Source organism: Colius striatus, chromosome 20, assembly GCF_028858725.1.
Source record: "Colius striatus isolate bColStr4 chromosome 20, bColStr4.1.hap1, whole genome shotgun sequence".
Classification (NCBI taxonomy): Eukaryota; Metazoa; Chordata; class Aves; order Coliiformes; family Coliidae; genus Colius; species Colius striatus.
Window position 1 is genome coordinate 4760869 of NC_084778.1, and position 25303 is coordinate 4786171.

Sequence of the window (25303 nt, forward strand, 5' to 3'; positions counted from 1 at the left end):
AGAGAGCCTGGCAGCCTCTGGCCTCAGGGGAACCATTTCCCTCCTGCTCCTCAGCCACCAGCCTTCCCCTAGTCCTGGGTGGGTTGCTGGGTTTGCTGTATGCTGTCAGAGGCTGGGAAGTGAGTTGGGAGGCGAGGAAGCAGGTCAGGTGAGTTCAAGATGGGCAGGAGCCTTTGGAAACCCATGTGAAGCGTTTGGAAAGGCTCCACGTGCGTTGCTCCTGCCCGGAGGTGGGGCTGCAGCAGTAACCCCACGTGTGAACACCCCCCCACCCAGAACCGAACAGCATGTGGCAGAGACAAGGCGGTTGAGTGACTCAAAGGAAACCTTTATTGGTCTGCTGATAGTAACTAGGGCAGTGTTAGTGCAAACTGAGATGCCTCATTGGCTTTTTTCCCTCCCCCGTGGTGTCCTTACGTAAGGCACGTTATTTGCAATGGAAACAGCGAGTTACAGACATCTGTAACCGGTTGTGAGCAGCTTCCAAGGGCAGCTGCTGCTGAGTTTTGGGGTAACAGGAGGGTTCCTGCAAGGACTGGTGGAAAAGGTCCTTTATTTCCAGAATACAGCTGTGGCTGGGATAAGATCTGACACCTGAAAGAACCAGGTCGCCCAGAGCTCAGCTGTTGGTTTCAGAGAGAATAAAAGGCACAGAGTGGCCTCAGGTGTCCAGGCACAGGGGGCTGCTGGGGCCGGGCTGGTGCAGGACCTGACCCGGAGTTGGGGACCCCCAGGTGAGTATGAGAGGCTCCAGGGAGGAAGTGGCTGCCCTGGTCTGTGCTGGCTGCAGGGAAGGGATCAAACTGCTGCTGCCTGACCCACAGACACAAGGCTCATGAACCCAGTGGGGTGGGCTGGGCTGGGCTGGGAAGCCTGTGCCCATTTTGCTGGGAATGAAGGTGGAAATGAGCTGAAGTGGTGAAGGACAGGGCTTAGTGCCCTGCTGTGGGGCCGCTGGTTCCCCTTGCGCTGGGCCAGTTCCCTCCCTGGCAGCCCTCAGCTGCAGGGCAGTGGGATGGGGCGGGAGGGGGGACAATGTGCCAGCAGTTTCAGGCTGTGGCTGAAGGGAGAGCAGGGCAGGGTGTGCCAGTACCCAGTACGGGCATGTGGGGCAGAGAAAACCAACTGCAGTTAGGGGAGTGGGTTGGAAGTTGTATCCTTTGCTGAGGAAGGTCTCTGCATAGTGCCCTGTGTGTTGGTGAGATGACTTAGCAACCTCCTCTCCCTCGCCTGCCCTTCAGCCATGGGTGCTCTGCCCTGGCAGCATTGCTTTGAGAACAGCATCCTTTGTCCTGGTGTGAGCTTTTCTGCCCTGCAGCCCTGGAGGACCTGGGGCTCTGCCCTGGGACTGTCAGCCACAAGCACCAGGCAGTTGTAGTGAAAAGCACCTTTAAGTGGAGTCCAATGTGTTTGAGCCCATCAGCAGTGGGAGGTAAGCAGCTGAACGTGGCTGTAGTGTGGAGGCTGAGTCAAGAAAGGTCAGGAGCAAGCTGCAGAACCGTGCTGCAGCCCCAGGGCCTGGCTCTGCTCTCAACTGGAGCCTGTAAACCAGAGCTGAAGGAGTGAGTGGGAGCTATGGCAGGTCCTGTCCGTGGCTCCCCCATCCCCAGTGGGTCTGGGTGTGCTCCAGCATCCCCTCCCCACTGCCTTGGGGCTGCAGGCTCCTTCTTGCCCGCCCAAGCTCAGTGCTGGTGCCCCAAAAGACACGGCGGGACGCTGTAACAATCCCTTTGCATGTAACAGTCGGTTTGGTGCCTCAACCTTGAATCCCAGAAGGAATGTCAGCTCCCACGGCTGGGAGGACACAAGGCACTGGAGTGGCGTGGGAAGAAAAGCCATCCTAGCCCAGGCTGGTGCTGCCTGCAATGGCAGTGGAGACGGTGGGGCCGCTTCCAGCTCCAGCAGCCCCACGGCATCGCTGCTTCCACCACTCTGCTCCCGTGCTGGTCCCCGCAGCGCTGGCCAGGGGCTCCCAGCCTTTCCCAGCCCCGTTATCTGCTCTTGCCGGGGGCAGAGCTGCCGTAGAGCCGGGCGGCTTTGCGGCAGATGAGGCTGAACCAGTAGAGCTGAGGGGCGATGAGACAGGCGTTGGCAACGTTGCAGTGCAGGGGGATGCGGAAAGGCACCATGTAAACGGGGATCCCCACCTGCCTGCCGTAGGCTGCGTACATGAAGGGGAAGAGGAGGATGCGGCAGAGGAAGAAGGTCACCAGGATGATGATCCCGTTCACCTTGTGCAGGAGGCTGTCCTGCATTTTGAGCTGGGGAAAAGGAAGAAGGTGAAGGTGGGGTGAGTGGTGGGTGAGCTGAACCCCACTGCTCCTCGGGTGCTGACTGAGCATGGAGCCAAGCAGCAGGGAGGGAGGGATGACGGGGAGTGTTTTGGAGGGAGCAGGAAGATGGGAGTGGGAAGGGATGGAGGAGGGCTGGGGGAAGGAGAGAGGCCAGAGGGCTGTGGGAGGTACAGACAGGAGGGGCAGCACCAGGACATGGCACAGCCCCCAGCTCAGGGATGCCACCGGGCACTGGCAGAAAGGAAAGGGAACTTGAGACTGGGAGGAAGGCAGCACTGTGGGGGAACTTGGGGTTACAGCTGAGGGGCTGCCCTGCCCCGAGCCCCCCTGCCCAGATGCTGCATCAACAGGGCCTGATGGAGAGGAGCAGCCTGAGGTAGGGAAAGGATGCAAACTGCTGTGGATTCCCCAGACCCTAGCCCTGACCCTGCTCACCTACCTGCATGAGGATTTTGCCCAGCGATACAAAGGGTGTGCTCAGCTCTGCTGTGAAGATGCAGCCCACAAAGAAGTCCCCCAACTCTCCCCTCAAGTGCTGCAAAATAAAACCAGCAGTGAGCATGAGGCCCTCCTGGAGAGGTCACCAGGGGCCACCACTGAGCATCTCCAGGGGGTCACAAGCTCTTGAGCAGCAGAGGTGCTTTGCCAGACACAGCCTCGGGTGCCAGCCCTCGCAGCCACGCTGGGCTGCCCGTGGGCTGTCTCACAGCAGCTGTGCCCAGCCCTTACCTGAGTGACAGGGGTGAGCACGATGAGGATGAAGAGGTGGTGGGTCACCATCAGCCGCTCCTGGAGGAGGAAGCTCCAGATGCTGGCCAGCGAGTGCTTCTTCTCCACGATTCCCTTCTCCTGGCTCTTGTGCCAGTGGCAGAGGTACATGACATAAATGTCATAGGTCATGTAGGGAACGAGGACCCAGATGTACTCCACAGCCAGCCAGTGCCTAGGGGAGGAGCAGCACACACACAGGAATTGCAGCAGCTCCCAGCACGTCGCAGGGAAGAGCCTTTGGGTCTGATGTGGATTTTGAAGCTGAAGAAGTCTTGAGATTTAACTCCCTTTGACTCAGCAGAGAAAAGGTACCTGGTACGTGTGGGGGACTCTGGGACACCTCCTCTGTGCTGCTCCCACACCGAGCTGGGCCGTGTCAGGCACCGAGCCTGGCCCAGCCCAGCACAAACACTGAGGGAGGGCTCTGATTAGCCCCACAGCTGGGTGGTGGCCCCACGGGCTGCTCGGGATCCAGCACCAAGCCAGCACCTTTGCTGCAGGTAATCTTCTCCCCTAAGCCCCAGGACACCCAAAGCTGAGGCTTGGTAGCAGGAAAGCCACGGGGGCTGTGTCTTTGCTGCCTGCCAGACTGCTTTGGCTGCCTGGCAGGGAGCGTTTGGAAAGCACCCAGGGACCTCAGAGTTAATTAGGAGATGCCTGGTGTGGACTTTGGAGGGTGAAGTGTAAAATATCTAATATAGGCAATAAACCCCTGCAAGAGATGTTTGTCTGTTGGGAAATAATTGCAGGCAGCTGCCTGTTCCCAAAGCATGTCAGGATCCCTGTTGCACAATCCAGGCAGCAGCAAGCCCTGCTCTGCAGGGACACTGTGCTACTTAAGGAGTCCTGAGTGAAATCATACTGATCAAAAGAGAAAACAACCCCAAACCACTCTGTTGCTCAAAGAAAGGTAGCTTGGGGCCCAAATAAATCTGCCTTGCTCTCCTGCCATCTCAAGAAAAAAATCTGTTCTAGATAGAAAGATGGAAGTGGGGTAAATCAGGGAGGAGAACTGACCAGCTATTGTGTTTGCAAAATTTGCCCAGGGCTTTGGAGGGCAATTACAGTGCCAGCAATAAAAGGAGTGTCTGCCTGTGTAAATAAACTGGCAGATTTTACTGCAACCTTTGTGATGCTTCCTGGCTCTCTGTCTTGCCGTCATTCTCCGAGATCTTCCCCGCTGAGCACTGGGCTGGATTTCCTCCAGATGCAAAGAAAATCTAGGTCTCTGACCACAAAGTGTTCACAGGGAGCTGTTGGCCTTGAGAGCACCCAGGCAGTCACACAGCTCTGGGAGAGGGCTGCCAGCAGTGCCTCTCACCTGCGTGGGGCTGGGACTTATCATCTGCCCCATCTCTACAGCAGGTATATTAGGGTGAGAAGGTAACTTATTATGCTGCCTAGGTTAAGCAGAACTGAACAATGTGAATAGATCTTGCTATCTAGAGCAAGGTAGGACATGTCACATCTGTATTAAAGGCAAGTCTGTAATGACTGAGAGGGTGCCCTCCCTAAAAATCACCCTCAGTTGGCGTGGGACAATCAGATTTCAGCTCAGCATAATTATATTCCCTCCTTTCTACATATTTTTTCCCTGCTGTTCTGACTGATAGCCCTGGTTTTAAGTCTTCTGCCCCAGATTGTGCTATCAGTCCTGCTGAGAGACATTTCTGAGGCAGTTTATCTGGGAGCACTGAGGACAAGGCGATGTGATTTTCCTTCAGAGCAAACTCCACACTGATTTTCTCATTTCTGGGCTCCATTGGCATCCATTTGCCCCAGAGAACGTGATGCATCTCTAAAACCAGTCCTCACTAGGTCTGCTGGACTCTTTAGCAATTTCAGCTTCCAGCAAAGGGACTCTCCACCCCTTCAGAAGCGACAATGTCCATTTTTTGCTGCTCTCTGGGCCCACGTTACAGCCACCCTCAGGAGTAGCCCCGGAGCTGAGCACACAAGGTAGTGTGTTTTAGGGGTGCACAGGCAGAGCCTTGTCCAACCCTTCACCCAGAGCAAAGAGGAACATGAAACTCTTTTTCCTCTCCCCTTTCTGTGTGCAAGCTTTTGGCACCAAATGCTGCAGCTGGAAGCTGGCTGGGGCTGGGGGTTACCTGTCGTGCACCACATCCTTGCAGTTAAGGACAACGGTGATCCCCGAGACTGTTGCCATTGTGGCTTGGACCGTTGACACCAACCTGCAACCCAGAGAGAGAAAACGAGTCACCTCAGCTGTCACGGGGAAGGGCCGAGCAGCAGGGGTGGAGGCCACGGGGAGCCGGTAACGCTTCAACGCCCACTCCACGCACACCCCAACGTCTCGCCACGGCCAGGAGGAGCTCTGCGGGGCCGGCTGTGCCACCCGGGGACACGGCGAGGGCTGGTCCCGCATCTCCTCCCTTCCACCCGCCGCGAAGCAGCGGTAACCCCGCGGAAGGCAGGGGGAGAGCCGCACCGGAGCATCCCCGCGCCGCCGCCGGGTACCCCGGGAGGGGCAGGGTGGTCTGCTCCCAGGACACCGCGCCTGCCGCCAGGCCCCGCTCCTCTCGCAGGGGCCGGGCACCGGAGCGCCGCGATCCCCCCCGGGTGCCCGTCCGGAGCTACCGGGGCTCGCTGCTCTCGGCCCGTTCGGATCGCTCCGGCTCCCGGTGCCGGCCCGCCGCGGTGGGTACCAGTACCGGTGCCGGCCCGCCGCGGTGGGTACCAGTACCGGTGCCGGCCCCGCCGCGGTGGGTACCAGTACCGGTGCCGGCCCCGCCGCGGTCCGGATGGCCTCCCGCCGATCCCGCCCGTACCTTCCGCTGAGGAGGATGCGGTCCTTGAGGCTCCATCCCGGAGCGGCCCAACGCAGCAACCGGATGCAGAGGGCGAAGAGCCCCGGGAAGAAGGCGGAGGCGAGGGCCAGCGTCCGCCACATGAGGACGGACGCCGCCGCGCTGCCTGCCGCCGCTTGTCAACAGCAGGCCGGGCGGCGGGAGGGTCCGGCGCGGATGGGCTCGGCTCGGCTCGGCTCGGCTCGGCTCGAACCGGCTGGGCTCGAACCGGCCCCACCGCTCCCGCTCCCGCTCCCGCCGGGCAGCAGGCCCCGCCCCCCCACAGGCCCCGCCCCCGCCCCACAGGCCCCGCCCCGCTCCTCAGGCCCCGCCCCCCTCCTCAGGCCCCGCCTCCGCCCGCCCCATAAAAAGCCCCGCCCCCTGCAGCATCCCGGCGTGCCCCGCGTCCCGGAAGCGGCCGTCATGGAGGAAGAGGAGCCGGAGCTGGAGGCCGGGCTGGAGGCGGCTCTGGAGCTGGCGCCGGCCGTGCAGGCCGCCATCGAGCAGGTACGCCGGGGCCAGGCAGGGCGGGGGCCGCCGGCTCGGGGGCTGAGGGTGTGCGCGGCCCGCTCTGAGAGGGCCTCGAGGAGCGTCCGCCCGGCGCGGGGCCGGCACGGTCCCTCAGGCAGCTCCGGAGCGGCCGCTGCCGGGCCCCGGGAAGGCCCAGGCTGGCCATGCGTGTAGGCGGAGGCGGGCTGTGTGTCCCTGGGGCCGTCTCTGCCCGTATCCTATCGGGTCGGGTTCCTCGGGTCACACCGGCGCTGGGATGCTCGTCCTGCAGCGGGTTTTATCTCGTGTAAAGGTCTCGTCGTCGCTGAGGAGCGCGGGGCATTGACTGCGCTGCAGCAGGGCCTGTTCTCTGCTCTCTGACGGAATACTTGGAACATAAACCCTCATACTGGAGTCAGATGGCCTAGCAAGGGCATCTAAATGTCTTGTCATGACTGTTCTAGCCCAAGTCTTCCAGTATTCCTTGAAATCATTTGTAGCAATGGGAGCTCAGCAGAAGTCCATGAGAAACCAGTGTAAAATCATGTGTCCTTTGGAGTCTGACTGAGCTTGTTCAGCCAATCTTTCTTCCTCAAAAGCTCTTTCATGTAGAAGTCTGTGAACAGCAGCAGGAGCTGTCTCACAAAGCATCACTCAAGCTTCCTCACTTTCCTGAGTCTTGAGTCTGGTGAATCACTTTTGGTGGCTCTCCTGAAAGAATTAATGCCGACTGTGATAGCTGGCACAGCACCTCAAGGGAGCCCAGCCCCAGGAGATGAGGAAGGTAGGGCAGTTTCTCTGTGAGTGCTGTGCAAGCTTGGGAATATTGCTCTGAAGAAAGAGATGTCCCACATACTCTTTAATTTTGCATAGGACTGACACACCTGGCAGTAAACTATTCTTGCTGAATTAAATGTCAGCTTCTAAAGGAGACCTGGAACTTGTCCATTCTGTGGAACAAGGGGATTCATTTTGCAGACAACAGCAAGAGCCTCAGAGTACTCTGGGATCCTATGTCCAGTTCTGGGCTCCCCAGCTCAAGAGGGCCAGGGAACTGCTGGAGTGAGGCCACTGCAGGGGCACCAAGGTGATCAGGGGTCATCTGGAACATCTTCCTTATGAGGAAAGGCTGTGGGAGCTGGGGCTGTTTAGTCTGGAGAAGAAGAGACTGAGGAGGGATCTCACTAGTATTTACAAGTATCTGTAATGGTGGATGTCAGGAGGTTGGGCCAGCACTCTTTTCTGTTATATTTAGTGACAGGGAATGGGGTAATGGGGTGAAGCTGGAACACAAAAAGTTCCACTTAAACATAGGGAAAAATGTTTGACTGTTGAGGTGAGGGAGCCCTGGCCCAGGCTGCCCAGGGAAGATGTGGAGGCTCCTTCCCTGGAAGTCTTCAGGACCCACCTGGACACATTCCTGTGTGACCTGATCTAGGTGGGACCTGCTTCTGCAGTGGGGGTTGGACAGGATGGTCTCTAAAGGTCCCTTTCAACCCCTACCATTCTGTGAATCTATGATTCTATGTGTAATTAATGGCTCATGTAGCTCTGGAATTAGCTTACATGTGATTGTGCAGGGGCTGCATGTGGAACTACATCTGTGTATTATGTATGGTTAACCAGGCTGATAACCACAGGAATTTTAATAGGTCAGAGACCTCTGCAGCACAGAGCTGCCTTACTCCTGGGCAGAGGCCTGGCTGCTCTCCTTGCAGTGCTGTGAAGCACCATGGGAAGTGGGTGCTGAGGTTGTTATGTTGAAGTTACAGGGCTTAACAGGTGGTGTATTGTTGACTCTATTTGTTTTCCTTCTCTTCAGGTATTTCCCAGCCAAGATCCGTTGGACAGGGCAGATTTCAATGCTGTGGAGTACATTAATGCTCTCTTTCCCACTGAGCAAGTAAGTAGCGCTCACAGTACAGCCCTCTCAGTGCAAGGGGCAACCTGATTGTAACTGACTGGAGGCCTGTTTAAACCTGTACCCAAGCCTTTTCCTTTAAACAGTAGCACCAGTAAGCCCATAACAATAGTCACTGAAATTTGCATCTTGTGAAGCTCACTGTCATTATGGAGTCGTTTTCCACCCAAAGTGCTTGCTGCAGTTAAAGTCCTGCTTTGATCTGTAGAAATACATTCATTTTCTATACATTAATTTTCTCTTCCAGTAAATCTCCTGATTTGCTGTGTATTAATCACTGGTGAATCCTCAGGGGTTTCAGCCAAATATGGCAGATGCTGTCTGTGAAGAGTCACTGCAGAGTCACCCATGTTTGAAACCTATTGTTTCTTTTAAGATGTAAAGAATGAGATTGCCATGGGCTCACATCTGTACTTTGGCTTCCCCAGATCAGCCCCAGGGACAGTTTTGGACTAAACTGGACTAAAAGAGATTTCTGCAGGTGCAGATGGGGTTGTGAGGCAGCTCCAACAGTTACTGTTTAAGATCCTCTGCTTTTTGGCTTGCAGCTGTTCCTAGTCAGTTTGCTGCTGCTGGCTTGGCTTTTTTTTTCCTTTTGCCAGTAGTGAGAGCTATTTTCCCTGCAATTCCCTCACTACACCTCAAGCAGCAGCCAAACTTCCTTCCCCTCGTGCTGGGTGTCCATGCTCTGCACCTTGACCAGCCCAGCCTTTTGCTGCTCTCCATTATGTCACCTGAGGAGCAGCCAAGTTGCCCTGTGTCTGTTCCTCCACCTTTAAAACAAAGTCATTGCTCTCTTCTTTGTAAAGTGCCAGGCATGAGAGAGCCTTAGGTATCACAGCTGTCATGGATCACACTAAAAGCTTCCCCATTTCACTTACCTCTGGGGTTTTTTTTTCCTGTTGTAGTCTTTGGCAAACATCGATGAAGTTGTGAACAAGATCAGATTGAAAATAAGGTAAATGGTTCTGTTTCCTTCCATCTCAGGTGGTGAGTGGTCTGGTTGTCACCCAGGCTTCAGAACTGCAGCCATCACATTGTAGCTGGTAGGAATTAATTTGCTTAAAAGCCATGAAATGGGTAAGTCTCAAGCCCAATAGTGGGACAGAGACAAAAAGGGCTCCCTGTAATAATGAGTCTTTTGTACACTTTGCCCTTATTGTACAATAGATGCCTTTCAGGTTATTTTAGCTGATGAGCTGCAAAGTGGAGCTTTGAAAAAACAATGCACTAAGAATCAACAAATACCAAATTCTAGTACAGACTGAAGGCTGAGAGAACAAAGTACCCAGAAGATTTGGTTGCTGAAGACTTATTGTTTGTCAAAATAGCAACTGTGTTTATTTGAATTGTGTTTATTTAGTTGACATTATTGATATTAAAAGCACAAAATTAACCTGAAGGTGCAGGAAATAGTTCAGTGTTCTGTGCAGTCTGGCATTTACAACTTGAAATGGTGGAGACAGCTCTTTAATATGTGGAAAGAGGAAATGAGGGGAAACTGCCTGTACTGCTTAAGGGAAGAGAGATGCAAAAAGCCCTGATGCAATTAGGGAATGGAGTTTGATTTTTGCAACAGGAGTTTCAAATGCTGTAAGATAAGGATGTGCTGCAGCTACAGAGTGGGCCTGGGGGCAGGGAGGGGAGTTTAGCATTGGTAGCACCAGCTTTTTTTTGGTTTAAATCTGTTCTGTAGTTCTCAAAGTTTCCACAATTGGTTGGGTCAAGCACATGGAGAGTGAGTTTGACATTCCAACTTCTCTTCTCCAGGAGGTTGGATGACAACATTCGGACTGTAGTGAGAGGCCAGACCAACGTGGGCCAGGATGGCAGGCAGGTATGTGCATCTCACCTCTGCTAACACCAACAGTTCTCTGCCTGTGATGCTACATGGAGGAGTGGCTCTGGCAGGCAGAAATGTGCTCTCATTGTTAGGGAGGTGTTTCTGCTGTCTCTTGCACTACTGACTTTGGGAGCTGCTGGCTGAGGAGCTGTTGTAGCTGGAGCTTTGGGAGCTGCTGACTGAGGAGCTGTTGTAGCCTGCTTTCTGCTCACCCTCCAAAGGAAAGTGAAGGAGAATTCAATTTAAAAATGAAAAGCACAATGAGGAGGCTTTGTGGTTGGGCCACTCTGATGCTAATGATAAAGTGCATGGGATTAAATAGGTACAAACACATTTACTCCTGAGTAAGGATCAATAAAAGACTCTTTAGCCTTTTAAGTAGGTTGCTTGTTGAAGCATCCAGAGTTGCTGGTGACTAAGCCTGATGAGTGACTGCCAATCTTGCATGTCTTACTTAATCAGGTTTTCACTTGTCTTTTGCTTGACAGATGTGTACAGTGTTGAACAACATGGCCAGGGCTGCAGTGTTTGTGATCACTCAGCTTGGGTCACTGATAACCTGTGATTTGAGGTTTCACCCAGTGCTGCTGTATATCTTGTATGTGCTCTGGTTTAGACTGGGAGCATCAACACCTTGAATCATCACTCATGCTGCTGTCCTCAGTGTCAACACTGACTCATCTTTGTAATCCCAGATGCTGGGATGGGATAATCATTCCCTCACCAGCGTGGCTGGCTGTGTTTTCCACTTCTTGCTGCAGTAGGCATTGACAGATGTTTCTAAACCTACTTCTGCCACAGAGCCCGTGGCCTTGAGTGAATTATTTCATTTGCCTATGCCTTTGTATTGCTTTCCCAAAAATGAGATGCTTACATCTCCTAGCAGAACTGGTTTAAGGCTGAGCTGGTTGCCTGAGTACTGCTATTACACTGGGCATATGCATGGCAAGTGGCATACCTAGGAGTGGTGTAATCACTGTGACGAGAAATCAAGTGGAGAGGCAGTTAAAGAAATTGAGGAGGAAGTGGAAACTAGTGCAGTAGCTGTAGAGGTTGGATATGATTGGAAAGCTGGTACTGTTGTAGCCTTATAGACTCATTCAAGGTAACAAATTCAGAGGAGACCACAAAAATGTGGGATGGATTTGTGCTGGTGGTGAGAATTGCCCCAAGTGCCTTGGGATTTGTAGATTCAAAAGGTGAACATGGTGAGAGATGAACAAAAGCAGTGCCAGTGTCAGCTGTACTTACAGAATAACAGAAGTATCTCTGTGCTATGGAAATTTAGCAAGCTTTGTTTAGAGCTTTGCCTTATGGCTGTGCTTTCTCATTCTTTAATCCCTTTGAAGTTCTCCAAAGCATGTACAGACTGACTTGGGCAGCATCCTGCTCTGAGTCCTTGGGAGGCAGATGTGTCTGTGCACCTCTTTGTTTAGTTTGATTGTAAAGGAACCAATTAAACTCCTGTCTAAAAACAACCCTCCAGACATGCATGTGTATGTGGCATGTCTCTGCAGGACATCTTTCGAGTGGCCTGGAGCTGCAGTTAATTGTAAATATTCCTGTATTTAGCTGTGGATTTTCCCATTTTCCCTCACTTTGCTGCTTTGCAAGGTAGAAGCAGACTTTAAGACAACTGCTAGAGCTTGCAGTTGCACAAACTATGTGGGCCAAGGCCAGGCAGTCTCCCAGAAGCCTAACAGTTGTTTCTTGCTTTAAGAGACTCTAATAAATACTGAAACCATTCAGCTATCGAAAGTGCTAGTTCTCTGGTAAGAAAAATTGCTTCAATCTGAAGTGCTGTGAGCTTTTTCTTTCTGCATTTCTAATTCAAGTCCACCATTTCATGCTCATACTTGCATTTCATATGTGAGTTGCTGGAACCAGACTCTTAGAGTGGCAGGACTTGGCTGGGTCTTGAAGTTTGAAGCAGTGAAGGAGCATCAGCAAGCTGAATCCTTGCATGTTAGCTGCTCAGAGAGACCTGTAAGATGACTGTTAAGAGGTCACCTTACAGTGCTGGGAAATGCTTGAATTGTATTTCAGTTTGAGGTGAAATTTTATATTTGTCTTCCCAGAACCAAAGAGGAAGCCTTGAAGAAGCATTTGCTGTTCCTGTACATTACTTTATCTGAGTAGTTCATCCTGTGTGCTGGCTGGAGGAGTGGGCCAGCCTTTTTCACATGACCACCCTGTTGATACCCAGTTGTGGGGGTGAAAATCTTGCTTTTCAGCTCCAGCAGCCTGTTCCTGTACTGAAGAGTGCTTTTGTTCTACCAGCCCATTCTCAGTGGAATCAAGGACACTTAGAAATGTTACGTTTTCATAGAGCAAAAGGCCTGGCTTCTCCCACTTGGAGAGGGAACATTTTGTTTTCCAGCAGTAAAAAACTGATTTGAAACAACTGAAAGCAAAATGCCTTGAAGATAAATCAATGTTCTGCTAGGAAGGGAGTCAATGCTGCTGAAAGGGACTTTTGTCCTTGCTTATCTTTTCTGGTAGTAGTTTGTAGTTTCATCCCACAATAAAATTAGGGATTTTTTTTATACCAGTCTTCAATAAAATTAGATTCTTTCTTCCACTGACCTTCTTATTAAATTTGTAGGAAATTTCTATGTTCCAGACCAATATTTCCCTGCAAAATTTGTTTGAAGCATACACATGAACAGGGAGTGTCATCCTGCAAACCTGCTTAGGAGGGCCAGGATGAGGATTGTTACTGCATTTTACCATAGTAACCACAACTTCAAACCACTCTTGATTAACAAAGAGACAGTTGCAACCAGCTTTTGCAAGGGGTTTGAAACAAAGATTACAACCAGCCACAGCAAAAAGTTTCACCTTCAGATACATTTTCCCATTTATAGTGGTTTCTGACTGCAGGAGGTGGCTGGAGCTTGTGGTACCTTGTACTTGCAGCACATTTAGCTTTTGCAAAAGCCATTCCTGTCTCTTGCCTTGCTTCCATTGCTTGACACACCAAAAGCTCAAAGGAATGATGCATCTGTCATGTCCTTGGAAGCGTGTGCTGTAAGTAAAAATGCATATGAACTCTGATATTATAGCTGCTTGAATTTCAGTGGGAGCTCAGGATCCTGTTTCTTGCAAGATCAGACCTGGAAGGTGTTTTACAAAAGCCTCTTACCTTCAGTCACATTCTATTCTAACAACTCATGATATAAACGTTTGCAGTCAGTGTTTGCCAGAAGTGCCTGAGTGTGTGGTTTGGAGCTAGAGGAGCTGTTCAAGTCTGGAGAGTAAATAATAGTTTTCACAAACATCCTTTCAATCTCTGACTTGCTTCCAAAGGAAATATAAACCTCAGATGCAGTGGTAGAAGGAAAGAGTTCTGGTTTCAGTGAAAGCAAGGAGGAGGGGGCTCCCTGGTGAGCCCCTGCTCTTGATTGTCCGTTAGCTGTGCCTTGTCTGCCTGGGGTTCATGTGGAGAGGCAGAGCTGCACACAGGAGCAATTGCCAGCCCTGGTGCCCTTGCAGGTGAGAGGGCACCCTGTTCTGTGGATGCAGAAACTGATTCAAGAAGCTCATCTTTGGATTTTCCATCTCCCAAGGAGGAGCTGGAAGTCTCATGCAAGCTGTTGGTTCAAGCGCTGCCCAAATCATTCGGGCTTGGGACCTACCACCAACCTGCCTACACTCTTTTTTTTGATCATGTGTATAGAGGGCAGTGATACAAGGCAGGTTCCTAGAGGACAAATCAATGGTATTTAGCCTGTAGCAGCTTGCTTTCCCTTTGGGAAAAGGGCCATTTACCAACAGAGCCCAGCAAGGCAGCTTTCTGGCTCTTGTTAAGAACTGCACCTTCACGGCTGTCCAGGAGAGGGGAGCCCAGCCTTAGTTTTGAGACCAGAGGAATGTTATACATTGATGGTGATGGGCCTGCTGCCAGAGGAGACATATCTGAATAGAGCTGCATGTTATTCTCCCAGTTACAGCAATCTAAATCCCAGTTGGACCCAGGGGGAAATATGCAGCATGCAGCTTTGGGAATGTGCTCTCTGTACTCCTTAAGGAAAAGGAGACTTTAGGGATGGTAAGTTCAAAATCCTAATTGCAGATCCAGTCACTGTATTCCCTGTAATCAAGTCTCCCATCCCATCAGGCTGGTAAAATAACACTTCTGTGCTCCACCTGGGTGCTGAGATGAGTGAGCAGGTTTTGGAGGTGGATTGTAGGTGTGAGAAGGACATGAGAGTCACTTTTTATAGTCAGTCTCGAACTTTTAAGCTGTTTCCCAAATAGCCTCAGTCACATCCACGTGTTGCTATAAAATAGTATTTAGGTGTCTGAAAAAGCAGATTCTCAATCTAAAAATAAAGTTGATCAAATAGATGTGGCCCCAACAGGGTTATTGAAGGAGCTCTAAAGACAGGAATGCTCCCTTCCCTGCAGAGCACAACTCTCCCAGTTCAAATGCAGCTGCCTTTTTGAAATTCTGCCCTAGAATTTCCTCCAAATGCAAAAGCCTTAAAATAGTCTGAGCCATTCAGCTTCCCCTTCCTGGTGCGAGATTTCAGTCAAACCTGCAGACAATACTGTGGACTTCAGAAATTATCTCACTAATGAACCTTTGATGGGAGGAAGCAACAGTGGGTGGAACATTCCTCTGCAGGGTGGAACAAAATTTTCCTTGGGAGTCCCAGACTGAGGCTATTTTAGCTGCCTTGGGAGAGGCTGGGAATGAGCTGCCGGGTTCAGTTGTAACAATACACAGGCCAAGCTCTGCCTGCAGTTGCTGGGGAGCCAGTACTAGCTGATTTTTTTTTTCCTCTCTAAGGTTTTTCTCAGAGCTGCTGTTGAACTGGAGTCTGGGCTGACCTTGCTCAGAGCTGCAGTCCAGTTGTGGCATAATTTCCTCTCTGCCCTGGGGTGTAGTATAAAAAGTTCCCATGGATTTTTCCAGCTGAGCGTTTGACACACTCGGGACGGTTTTAGTTGTCACTCTTTAGCTGTGTTTGTTGCTAAATCTTCTGCATGGACTGGCTGTAATTTTTTTTGACAGTTGCTGACATGCCTTTGCTGGTTGTTTGGCTGAAGCTGCTTCACCTCTCAGGCTTTTGTCCTTGTAATAAAGTAGCCTCTGCGTTTGCAGTCCTTAACCCTTGGGGGTATCTGTGCAACCAGGCTGCCTGGCTCAGTAAAGGTGAGGCAGCTTTGTACAAAACCTGTTTCAGAAGGAATCAAGAATTCAAGGGGAGTCTCAAGATTTTTGTGGTTTGAATATAAAAAAAATGTAGTTCTTTGTTATCTCTGGTCCATCTTTCCCTTCCTGGCTGTGTGCACACATGCATAAAGAAAATGACTGAAATGAAGTCAGTAAAGCCTGTGTTTTAAAGAAAAACTTTAGTACTTGGTAATCACTTACTGTGTTAGAGGCTGGCTCAGTTAATGCTGGAACAAAGGTAAGTGTTAATGAGAAAAGGGATGTTTTCTGGGCTAGGAAAAGCCTTGCATGTTTCTCATGGCTGAAGATACTGATTGATAACTTGGCTTGCTTTGGTTGGCTCCTGCTTCTTTGCTCCCTGAGAACGGTAATATATGGGATGTTTTTTTTCATATCTAAAGCAGTGTAAGGAAAGAAATGGCAGCTGCAGTGGTTAAAGAGCACAAACATATTCTTGCTACCCAGGCTGAACCCAGCACAGCAGCAGACAGTTCAATTAGCCATCCCATCCTTTGGTAACCAGCGCTGTCTTTTCTCTTTGCATGTAAAAATAAACATCTCTGCTGTGCAGCTGTGGGGAGGCTCAGGCTGCCTGCCCTGCCCTGCCCTCTGTGTGTGTGCTGCAGTGTCTGGCAGTGGTTAAGCCCATGGATGGAGGAGGATGTGTCTGGCTTAGAAAAGTGCCCACAGGTTATTGGGTTTGACAAGGTCAAGGATGGAAGTATGTGGAATATTTTGGGGTTTGGTTGGGTTTTTTTTCTTCCTTAAAATAGCAATCAGGAAACACTTTGCAGAATCAATCCAGGGAGGAAGAAAGAGATGAATGGGGAGCAGAGGAGAGTGATGCAGGTGCTGCATGTGGCAGAGAGCAGTGGGAAGTGTGGTACTGTCCTGCTGATGGGGTCATCCAGGCTCCCAGAGTGCCTGTTTAGCTGTGTCCTGAGCTACAGGGGATGGTGTCACTGAGTCAGGGCTTGCCCTGTCCTCAGCCCTGTGAGTGCTGGCTTACAGGCAGTGTCAGCCTGCCAGGCAGGGAGGGGATTTTGCACCCTGTTTGTATAAACATGCTTAATAAGCAGCAGTGTTGCTTCAGCCTCTCTTCTTCCCTCCACCTGTTTGCGTGGAGGTGGCTTTTTTGAGTGCAGGTTGTGTTGCATCCTAAGCTGAGGTAGTCAGTGCTTTCAGATCTCCTACTGTAAGCACTTTTGTTTCATTTTCTAATTGATTTAAAGCAGTGCTCACTTCCAGACATCAAATTACACGCTGCTTCCTTGGCCACAGTGCCCAGGTTAGGCTCAGATGATTGGTGTTTTACCCTGCTGCTGGGACAGCCTTTGCCTTAAAAGCAGGTGGGGAAAATCATCTTAAACTCTTAACTAATTAAGCCTAAGTCTGCAAAATATTTGTGGAGTTTTTAGTGACACAGTATTCATTCTCTCCTGCGTGGCTAAGCTTTATCTCCTGGGTTTTTTTTGATGAATAGGTCATTATTCTGAAATTAGAACAGACTAACATTAGATTTCAATACATTTTAAGATGGTCAGTGGATGAGGGTTAAATATTGTGTCTGGAGCTGTGTAATTTTATATATATTAAAAAAAAAGGTCATGCCACAGACTCTGTAAGACTCCAATTGAGTGATTAAAGTCCCATAATATTCTTTTGTAACCAATGACTAACAAACAGAAGTTGAGCTGCCAAAATAAATCAGAAGTGAGTTTCATTTAGTCATTTCCCCAGTGAATTGTGACAGTTGGACAACGTCCTTCCCATCTAAGAGACACAGTGAGCTTTTTCTAGCCTAGAACATGTTTATGAAAAGGGTTTCAGGTGAATGGCATTCTAAGAAGAAATAGTGCTGTTTATTATCCTTCTGGCTACTGGCCATGAATTACAGTCAAGTCTCTCCAAATCCCCAGAGCTGTTGGGGATAGACACAGCCTCCTCCTTCCCTCCCCAGCCTCAGGTAGCTGCCACACCTCTCCCATCTCAGTAAAGAGTGTGTTGACTTCTAAATACCTCTTTATTCATCCTATCAGGAATCTTGAGCAAGTGACTACTGACACAGCAGGAAACACACAATCAGGGTTTGAGGTACCTCTGTTACTATAAAATGTCACTGAACTGGGGAAAAAAGGGAAATTTTCAGGGGAAGTTTGGTTGTTTGGGAAACCCTGAGCTTGGGGACTAACTGAATTAACACTGTTCTGTCACCAGCAACAGTTAAGATACCTCAATGGTTTCCATGTGCTCACTGGTGTTGAGCTAGTAAGTGTGAGTTTTATTCGATTTTAGCCAATAGATATTTCAATTGGATGTTATTACTCACATCAGAAAGCTGCCCTCTACCAAGTACTTCACAGACACTTGACATCTGCCAAATTCACAGCATCCAAATGTACTTTGAATGTTACAAATTGGGCTGTGGTCAGGATGCTGAGAATTTAATGCTCCTGGGCTGGTCCCTACTCTTGAATACAGAGCATTAATGCTTCTTTCATTTGCTGCCACACTTACAACCCAGATCAATGAAAATCTGGACCATGACTAAAAGTAAGTTCCCAATTCTCCAAGGAGTCTCAGCTGCAGAGATTTCAAAGAAACCCTTGCACATTGTGACCAGCCTAACAATTTCTGCTGCTAAAACCTCATACAAACGAGTCCCTCCAGACTGAGAGAGGGTGGAAATATACTTTGATTCTCAGTCTGATTCCATTTTAGAGAAAACTCTTCAGTTTTACAGCTAGGGATAAACCACTGCAACTGAAGCCAAGAGGGCTTGTCTGTCAGAGCAGGACAACGTTGCACAGCAGCTGTGCCAGTGAGTTTCCCTGAGCAGACAAAGATGAAGGGCTCATCAGCCTTGGTTTTGATTTTAGCAGAATTTTACCCAATGAGTTAGTTCATCAAATACTCCATAACCACTACAATTGTCACTAAAGACAGTTTTCTGTCATCAGCTCCAGTTCTAACCACTAAGGCTACACAGGATGATAAACTGACAGAGCAGATCACGTCCAACACTGCACCAAGCTTAAAATTGCTACTATTGTCCCTTTACTTAACGTCTCAATTTATGCTTAAAAATCACACCTAATGTCCTGAGTAGCTGCACAAACACAATTTCCAGGTTGTGCTGGTTGAAACCTTGCACTTTCCCTCCTGAACTGCATTCCTCTGTCAATGTAACACCCTTCTGAGCTGTCATTTTTTGCTGCATTGCCCAGCTCTGCACATTGGTCCCTGTACCATGAAGAAGGTGGGGACGTGACGTGACAATGCTCTTAGTGGCCTTGCTCTGCTGAGCAATTTTACACAAGTTTTAGTCATGCACCTAATCTGCACCAGAGTGGTGTGGCCATTTAAACATTGTGTGAGTGGCACAACCCTCCAGTAAAGTCTTTTAACTTCATCAGGTTCAGATTTCATGATGGGTTACTACAGCTTCATCACGTGGCTCTGTGTTGGCAGGTGAACAGTCACAGCCTTCCCCTACACCCAGCCCTGCTCAACACCTTAAACACTGTAATCAGGCAGGAAAAACTCCCCCATGCAGACACTTATTATCTCCCTTATCACTCTATTTCAGAATAGCAAAGCTGTGAGTCTCTGCCCTTCACATCCTTTCTGATTGCCCCAGATTGCAGTCATGTACTGTACCTCCCTGTGCCCATGGCCTCCTCTTGTAGAGGCTCTCCTCTATGTGCTGGAGTTGAGCCTTCCAACTCAGGCCCTGTGTGGTTTCTGAGTCTTCTGCATTTCATCTCTGTTGTTAACAGAAGAGCAGGGGAGCTCCCACTGCCTAGATACAGGCTGGCTGAGAAGCAGGGCTGGTTAAATATCCATCATGTTCTTCAACTGGAAAATCTCTCCCTGTGTTTCTCCCAGCAAGAACTGTGTGTTGGGTCCTTGCTTGTGTGGGCACTGGGGCTCTACCTGCCCAGTGCTCCATGTGAAGCTGGATCATCCCATCCCACTCCCCATCGCCTGCTCCCCTCCTGCAGCCACGACACGATCCCAAACCCACGCCGAGGCGGGAGATCAGACACACTACACTGGAGAGGGGGGAAAGTGATATGTAGCTGAAGCCTGTCTTGTTTTGGGCACTCTGTCTAGTCTCTTGCTCTGTTGCTAGTCCTGCCCTCTTTGCTAAATTTACTACTGTGGAGCAGCCAGGGTACCCTGGGGACAGAGGGTACAGAAAAGCCTGAGCCACTGCTGCCCCATGGCTCTGCCTCTCCCGGCCACTTGAGCCCTGTCCCTGCCACATTTCTCAGCTGGTGCCTGATGTTCAGGGACCTCAGAGGTTGCATAAAGTTTAATAAATAATGCCAATGGGTTAATTGCAGCTTGCAGGCTCAGTTGTTGATTAGAGTCATGTGGTGTTTTTCCAGAACATCGCAGCCTTAATTTCCACATCCTTGTTTCGTATAACCACAACAGATTATGTATCCAGTCTATTTATTCTTGGGTCCTCTGCCCCTGACATGAACTGCTGTTGTAGGAAAGGGAACACAATAACTTGTATACACCATTTGGGGATGTGTAGGTTTACATGTTTTCCAGTAGCACTGGCAAGGAAATCAAGAAATCAGTGATGCAAGGTGAGCCCTGTGTTGAGGCACAGATGGGAGATTACTGGGTGTCACTCACGCTGGGAACCAGTTAGTGCTGGCATCAGAGCAATTCCTATTCTCTTGGGATTGTTTTGGTTTTTAGAATTTCTGTCCAAAAGAAACCATCTATTCATAGAATAATAAGAGAAACAGTAAGAAAATGCTTTTAACAGTCACGATTCACTGTCTTCAGGGGAGCAGGATGTGAAGTGCATTCTCTCCAGCGTTCAGGGTAGCCTTTAATGTGGCTGTGGTTTCCCTCTCCTCTTTTACAGGTAAAAGAGTAATCATTAGACACATTAATAAACTATAGATGTTGGTTTACCATCCCTTAATAATGAATACCATTTATCAAATCTGACATGGTTTCTTAAAATGGGAGGTTGTGTTTTCTTGGCTTTGTTCTTTGCTTTACTTTGTTTTTACAGTGAGCAGGAAAGTGAAGGTTTTGCTCCATTATTGCTTAGTTTTCTTTATTTCCTTCATCTCCATGCAGCATTTTACTTTCAGATGCTGCAGTTGGAATGTTACAGCCAAAAAGGTTTCATTGGTTTCTCTAAAAAGAACCACAAGGAAATGTAATTGCAGGCTTTGTGCAAGAAGGAACACTTCTAATTCGATTCTGCACGTCCTGTCAGCTCTGACAGTGGCCTCCTCACTTAACTAAAAGAGACTTTCACACAGTGTTACTTTGAAAAAATCTTACATATGTTTGAGGAAATGTTTTCACTTCTCAATGTAAATGATACAAAACCCAAGCACGTTGATGAATTCGTGAGTTCTGACTCAAACAAGGAATACACAGCTCTTTTTAGGAGAGAGGCTGCAGATTGATGTCTCAAATGGCTAAGCAAATGTTTGGAAGCAGGTTTTAAGAAGTGAAAGGAGTGTTTATGAGCAGTTCTGATTTACTCGTGTCTGTGAAGTTTGCTGTTGAGTTCTCTGTGTGCTTTCTTGTTTTTTAACAGTGAGGAGAATGTGTCTCCTTCTCTAAGAGATGCAATACAGAAAAACAGAAAGGCAGCTGCTGTCTGGTCTCTCCCCCACCTCCTGGCCATGTTATTTTTCACAGCAGCAGGAGACCACAGCTCTTTAATTCATCAAACAGGGGCAGAGCACATGTTGTCTGGTTTGTGTTTTTCCAGAGTCTGTAAGGAGGTAAAGGCTACAAGTGTCAGGACCAGGTGATGACACCGGTTCACCTTATTTTTGGCAGGTTTAAGTATACAAGAACAGAATCTCTTTGGTCAGTGTTCCAGGAGTTTGCCCACTGCTGTGTGTGCTGGTTTCCACTGAGTGCAGAGCAGGGACATGTTCTTCAGGTGTAAACCAGTTTCCTGTAAATAACCTCTGCTGGTTTTTGTCACAATATTATTAAATAGCTCTGTGACCTGTTAGAGAAATAGATTGAGTGTGGATTCTTAACAGTGAGCAAAAGAGAAACTGCTGATGTGTGGGCAGATAGAAACCATCTTTTGGACTGTTATCTGAGGATAAATTACAGGTAGTAACTTTAGGAAAAGGTCCCCATATTTGAGCAGACAGTATTCCATTTCATGAGGAAAACAAGACAGTTTCCCCTTTGTGGACAGGGATTTTAATGTCCGACCTACAAGACCTGAGATGTAAATTCTCACTCACAGTATTGTTTTACTCTGAACTGGAGGCTGTTGAGAACAAATGGCTTTGAGCTGCATCTTGATGCTTAAAGTAACAACTCAAATGCTCTTTTCCTTGGAGGGCAAATTGGAGATGCCACCCCCAGGTGAAAGGATTGCAGTGAGTGGCTGGAGGTTTTAGAGTCCAGTGATTCTGCATGTGTGAGATCCTAACAAATAACTCTCCTTGCAAGTTGGATTGAGATGGTCCAAAGTTTGAGCAAGTTTTGTGACATTGCCTTGGTTTTGGATATGAAGGAAGAGAACTTCTCTTTTTGGAGAATCTTTTGAATTGCCAGGATAAATCTTCATCTCTTCTTTTGGAGACTTCAGCAGCTCTGACTTCTCTGGGACCCTGCAGAGAAGTTAACATTTCACTTCAGTGCTGAAGCAAAGGGAAACACAGCAATTGGCAGCTGTGAAGAATTTCAGGCTACTTTTTTTTATACATACAGACCTATCCAAGCCTCAGGATCTGCAGGACAGTTGCAGCTTCCTTAATAGCCCACTGGAGTGGAATGTGCTACAGCCATCATCTGGGACTGAGTACAGAGATTATGGTTAAATGTGGTGAAAGGAACATTCTTTAGTTCTTTGGTTTGCAGTTAATCCACATGCCTTTAAATGGAAGAGAAAACTTTCTTCTAGAAGGTGGCTAGGCTGGAGGGAAGGTGGTGGTGGTGTTCATTTCTGATAGTTGTCCCTGCTGCACACTTGTGTGTTCATCTCCCTTAGTGAACATGCTATCTGATAGCTGTGTGACACTAATAGATAAAGTGTTAACTTTCACATGATTCAGAAGATATTTCAGAGGAGACTTTTTTTTTTTCCCCTCCCCTCTGGAAAATGAATTATAAAACGTTTCCAGCTTTGATACTTTTGTTTTAATGCATCTGTGTGCCAGCAAAAGCTCCTGGCAGATAGTTTGCTTGTACCTTTCCAAATGAAGATGTGTTAAATTTATTTGCTGAACGAGCTTGTAGCTTGTGCTGTAACCTTGATCATGGGACTGGATATGAAAACAGAGGGCCAGAAGCCCACTTAACAGTGGGAAACAAAGTGGAGCTGGAGCTGGAAATGTTATCAGCCTGGGAAGGCAAAACGTGTTGAATCACTTCAGAAGTCAGATTTTGGACATGTGATTTTGGACATGTGGCTTCACTCATTGAGTCCACGTGTGGTTCACACTGGTTGTGTGAGGTCAGGATGCACCATGGTTTTATAAACAAGACCAGATATCCCAAGTAGCTTGTGGTAAAATGGCACAAAAATCCAGGTGAGGTCCATTTCCCGTGCCTGACCCTCTTTACCTGCTCAACTTGTGCCCTCTTGTCTGTGCCTGGAAAGAGCCATTCCTCCTACAGGTGGGTGGGTGGGAGGCTGAGCTGTTCTGTATCTAGTATTTTGTATTTTTGATTTAAAATTAATGATCAACACATAGGTTTTGTGTGGCTTTCATTTTCTTGCTCTAAATACCAATCAGGAATAAGTTCTGCACATTTTTCCATATCTAGTGCCTCAAAATGTATTGCAGTAACCTTAAACCTAGTCAGAGTTGTTATTACAGAGATGCTTTCACAGAATATCTCAGTCAGATTTTGCCAGAGCATTATTGTAAAATGTATTTTGGAACCCTGCTCCACTCAGGTGAAATATCCTTCCATGGAACGTTGACTTTTGATGTGCTGACAATATTTTCTTTGTAAGAAAAGAGCTCTCCTCTGCTGCCCCAGCCCAGGGCTGTAGGGAGCAACTGTGTATTTCTTAGAAGGTGCAAACTGAATACAGGTTTTCTTTCCATTCTTTGTTTCTTTTCCAGGCCCTGGAAGAAGCCCAGAAAGCCATTCAGCAGCTCTTTGGTAAAATTAAGGATATTAAAGACAAGGCTGAAAAATCAGAACAAATGGTAAGCAGCAGTTTCTGTCTGGCATTGACAGGGAGGGGGACACTGACTTTTGCTTCCAGTTCTTGGTAATAAGGGAAGATTTTTCTCTTTGATCCTGCTGACTTGTTGGTAATTTGCTGTCAACACTGCGTTGAATCCCACTGTCCTTGTGTTAATGTGGCTGTAGAGCTAACATGCTTGTAGTCCCAAAAGGAGAACCCAACCCTTCTTATCTCCTTAAAATTTTGTTGCTGTGGCTTGATATTTAACTGGACTCTGATCTTTTCATTCCCTAGGTTAAAGAAATCACACGAGATATCAAGCAGCTAGATCATGCCAAGCGTCATCTGACCACCTCCATCACCACCCTCAATCACCTGCACATGCTGGCAGGAGGAGTGGATTCCCTGGAGTAAGTATGGACATTTGTAGTGGTACTTTGCTGGGTTCTTAAATTTGGTGCAGTGCTCTGAATAGGTCTGCTTGATTTTCTGGAGGGAAGCTTGCTTAATAGGTTGGAGTCTTGATCCTGGCAGATCCTTTGTGTGTTGCTCTGAGTGACCTGCAAGTTGCATTGCTGTATTTAAGGGTTTGCAGCATCGATTGCTTGAATTGCTGTGTTGATCTTTGGTGATAAGGAATCAGTCTGACTTCATTAAAGAGTAAGATGGTGTGAGCATCTTACTAGCTGTCCTCATTAGGGATGGGCTCTTTGGGGGATTTTTCAGTCTCATATCTTAAACTGGAATCAGTTCTCTTTTTCAGAGAGATCTGCTGTACTTCTGAGAATGGCTTTAAAGAAGTCTTACAGCTTGAACTGTGCATGAATTGAGGGTTAGATGTTTCTAATAATCCTTTGTGGGCTTTTTATTGTGCTTGAGGAACACACAGGATAGAGAAATTCGGTTTCCTACGTGTTGCATCTGTGAAGTTGTGAGACACAAGCACAGCCTGTTCTTGGATTGTAACAAATTCTGCACGAAGGCTGGATTGTTAAGTGTTGAAAATAAATTTTACTTATGCTGCTGTCTCCATTGGAATGATCCTAAGTGAGGAAATAAAAATAAAGAATCTGGATTAATTTTGTTTTTCCCTGTCACTTCTCTGTGAAAGTTATGAACACAAAAGTCAAGGCTAATGGCTTTTCAGCATAATGCTTGTCCTCCCTGTGAAGCTTTAACTCACACTTTGTGTGTGATGACAAATAGCTTCACTCAGGTCATTATAGTGAAATAGCATTTACTGCCTCCAGACCCATACTGGGATGCTTTCAGTAGTTTACATGCTCTTTGCCAAGCGTTGCTTTTGACATTTATATCTTTTGAGGCATTGTTAGATGTGTGCTGGATTGGTTTATTTTAGCATCAGTGAAGTGAAATTTTAATGCTGCGTTGGAATGTTAATGAAGAGTTGTGTATCTTAGAAAAATAAATGTCAATAGGGACTGGCATGACCCAGTGGGGATGAGGTAACCTGTGGAGTTACCACCCAGGGTTTCCATCAAACCTACCTTTGTAAATCTTTCATTTCTTCTACAGGGCTATGACCAGGAGAAGACAATATGGGGAAGTTGCCAACCTTCTCCAGGGTGTTGTGAATGTCTTAGAGCACTTCAACAAGTACATGGGAATTCCTCAGATTCGACAGCTTTCTGAAAGGTAGTGTGGTCAAACCCTGAGCACTTGCATGTCTGCTGGGAAGGGAGGTTAGAAAATGCATTGTACAGATTCAGTTTCTCAAGGATGTGAAGGCTGGACGTGGTCCTTGGAGCTTCTTTCTGGCCAAAGCAAATAGGTTAAAATTGGCCACAGTTTGCTCAAATGTTGAGCAGCCT

General features: G+C 48.4%; 2 protein-coding genes across 2 annotated transcripts in view; one reads left to right on the plus strand and one right to left on the minus strand.

Annotated features, from left to right (window-relative positions):
* Nucleotides 1–307: 307 nt before the first annotated feature.
* Nucleotides 308–6128, minus strand: TLCD3A (TLC domain containing 3A). Its single transcript, XM_062012407.1, has 5 exons — nucleotides 5858–6128; nucleotides 5177–5260; nucleotides 3024–3237; nucleotides 2734–2829; nucleotides 308–2261 (listed from the first exon to the last, which is right to left on the minus strand). Exons 1-5 carry the CDS (start codon nucleotides 5977–5979, stop codon nucleotides 1992–1994), a joined length of 786 nt encoding a protein of 261 aa, XP_061868391.1. The 5' UTR covers nucleotides 5980–6128; the 3' UTR covers nucleotides 308–1991.
* Nucleotides 6129–6281: 153 nt separating this feature from the next.
* Nucleotides 6282–25303, plus strand: part of VPS53 (VPS53 subunit of GARP complex) — a 65395-nt gene continuing 46373 nt past the window's right edge. Inside the window, exons 1-7 of the mRNA XM_062012290.1 lie at nucleotides 6282–6382; nucleotides 8187–8267; nucleotides 9194–9243; nucleotides 10056–10122; nucleotides 23404–23490; nucleotides 23766–23881; nucleotides 25008–25127. Of these exons, the coding sequence (XP_061868274.1) occupies nucleotides 6299–6382; nucleotides 8187–8267; nucleotides 9194–9243; nucleotides 10056–10122; nucleotides 23404–23490; nucleotides 23766–23881; nucleotides 25008–25127 (605 nt within the window). The 5' untranslated portion in view covers nucleotides 6282–6298. The remainder of the gene's footprint in view (nucleotides 6383–8186; nucleotides 8268–9193; nucleotides 9244–10055; nucleotides 10123–23403; nucleotides 23491–23765; nucleotides 23882–25007; nucleotides 25128–25303) is intronic.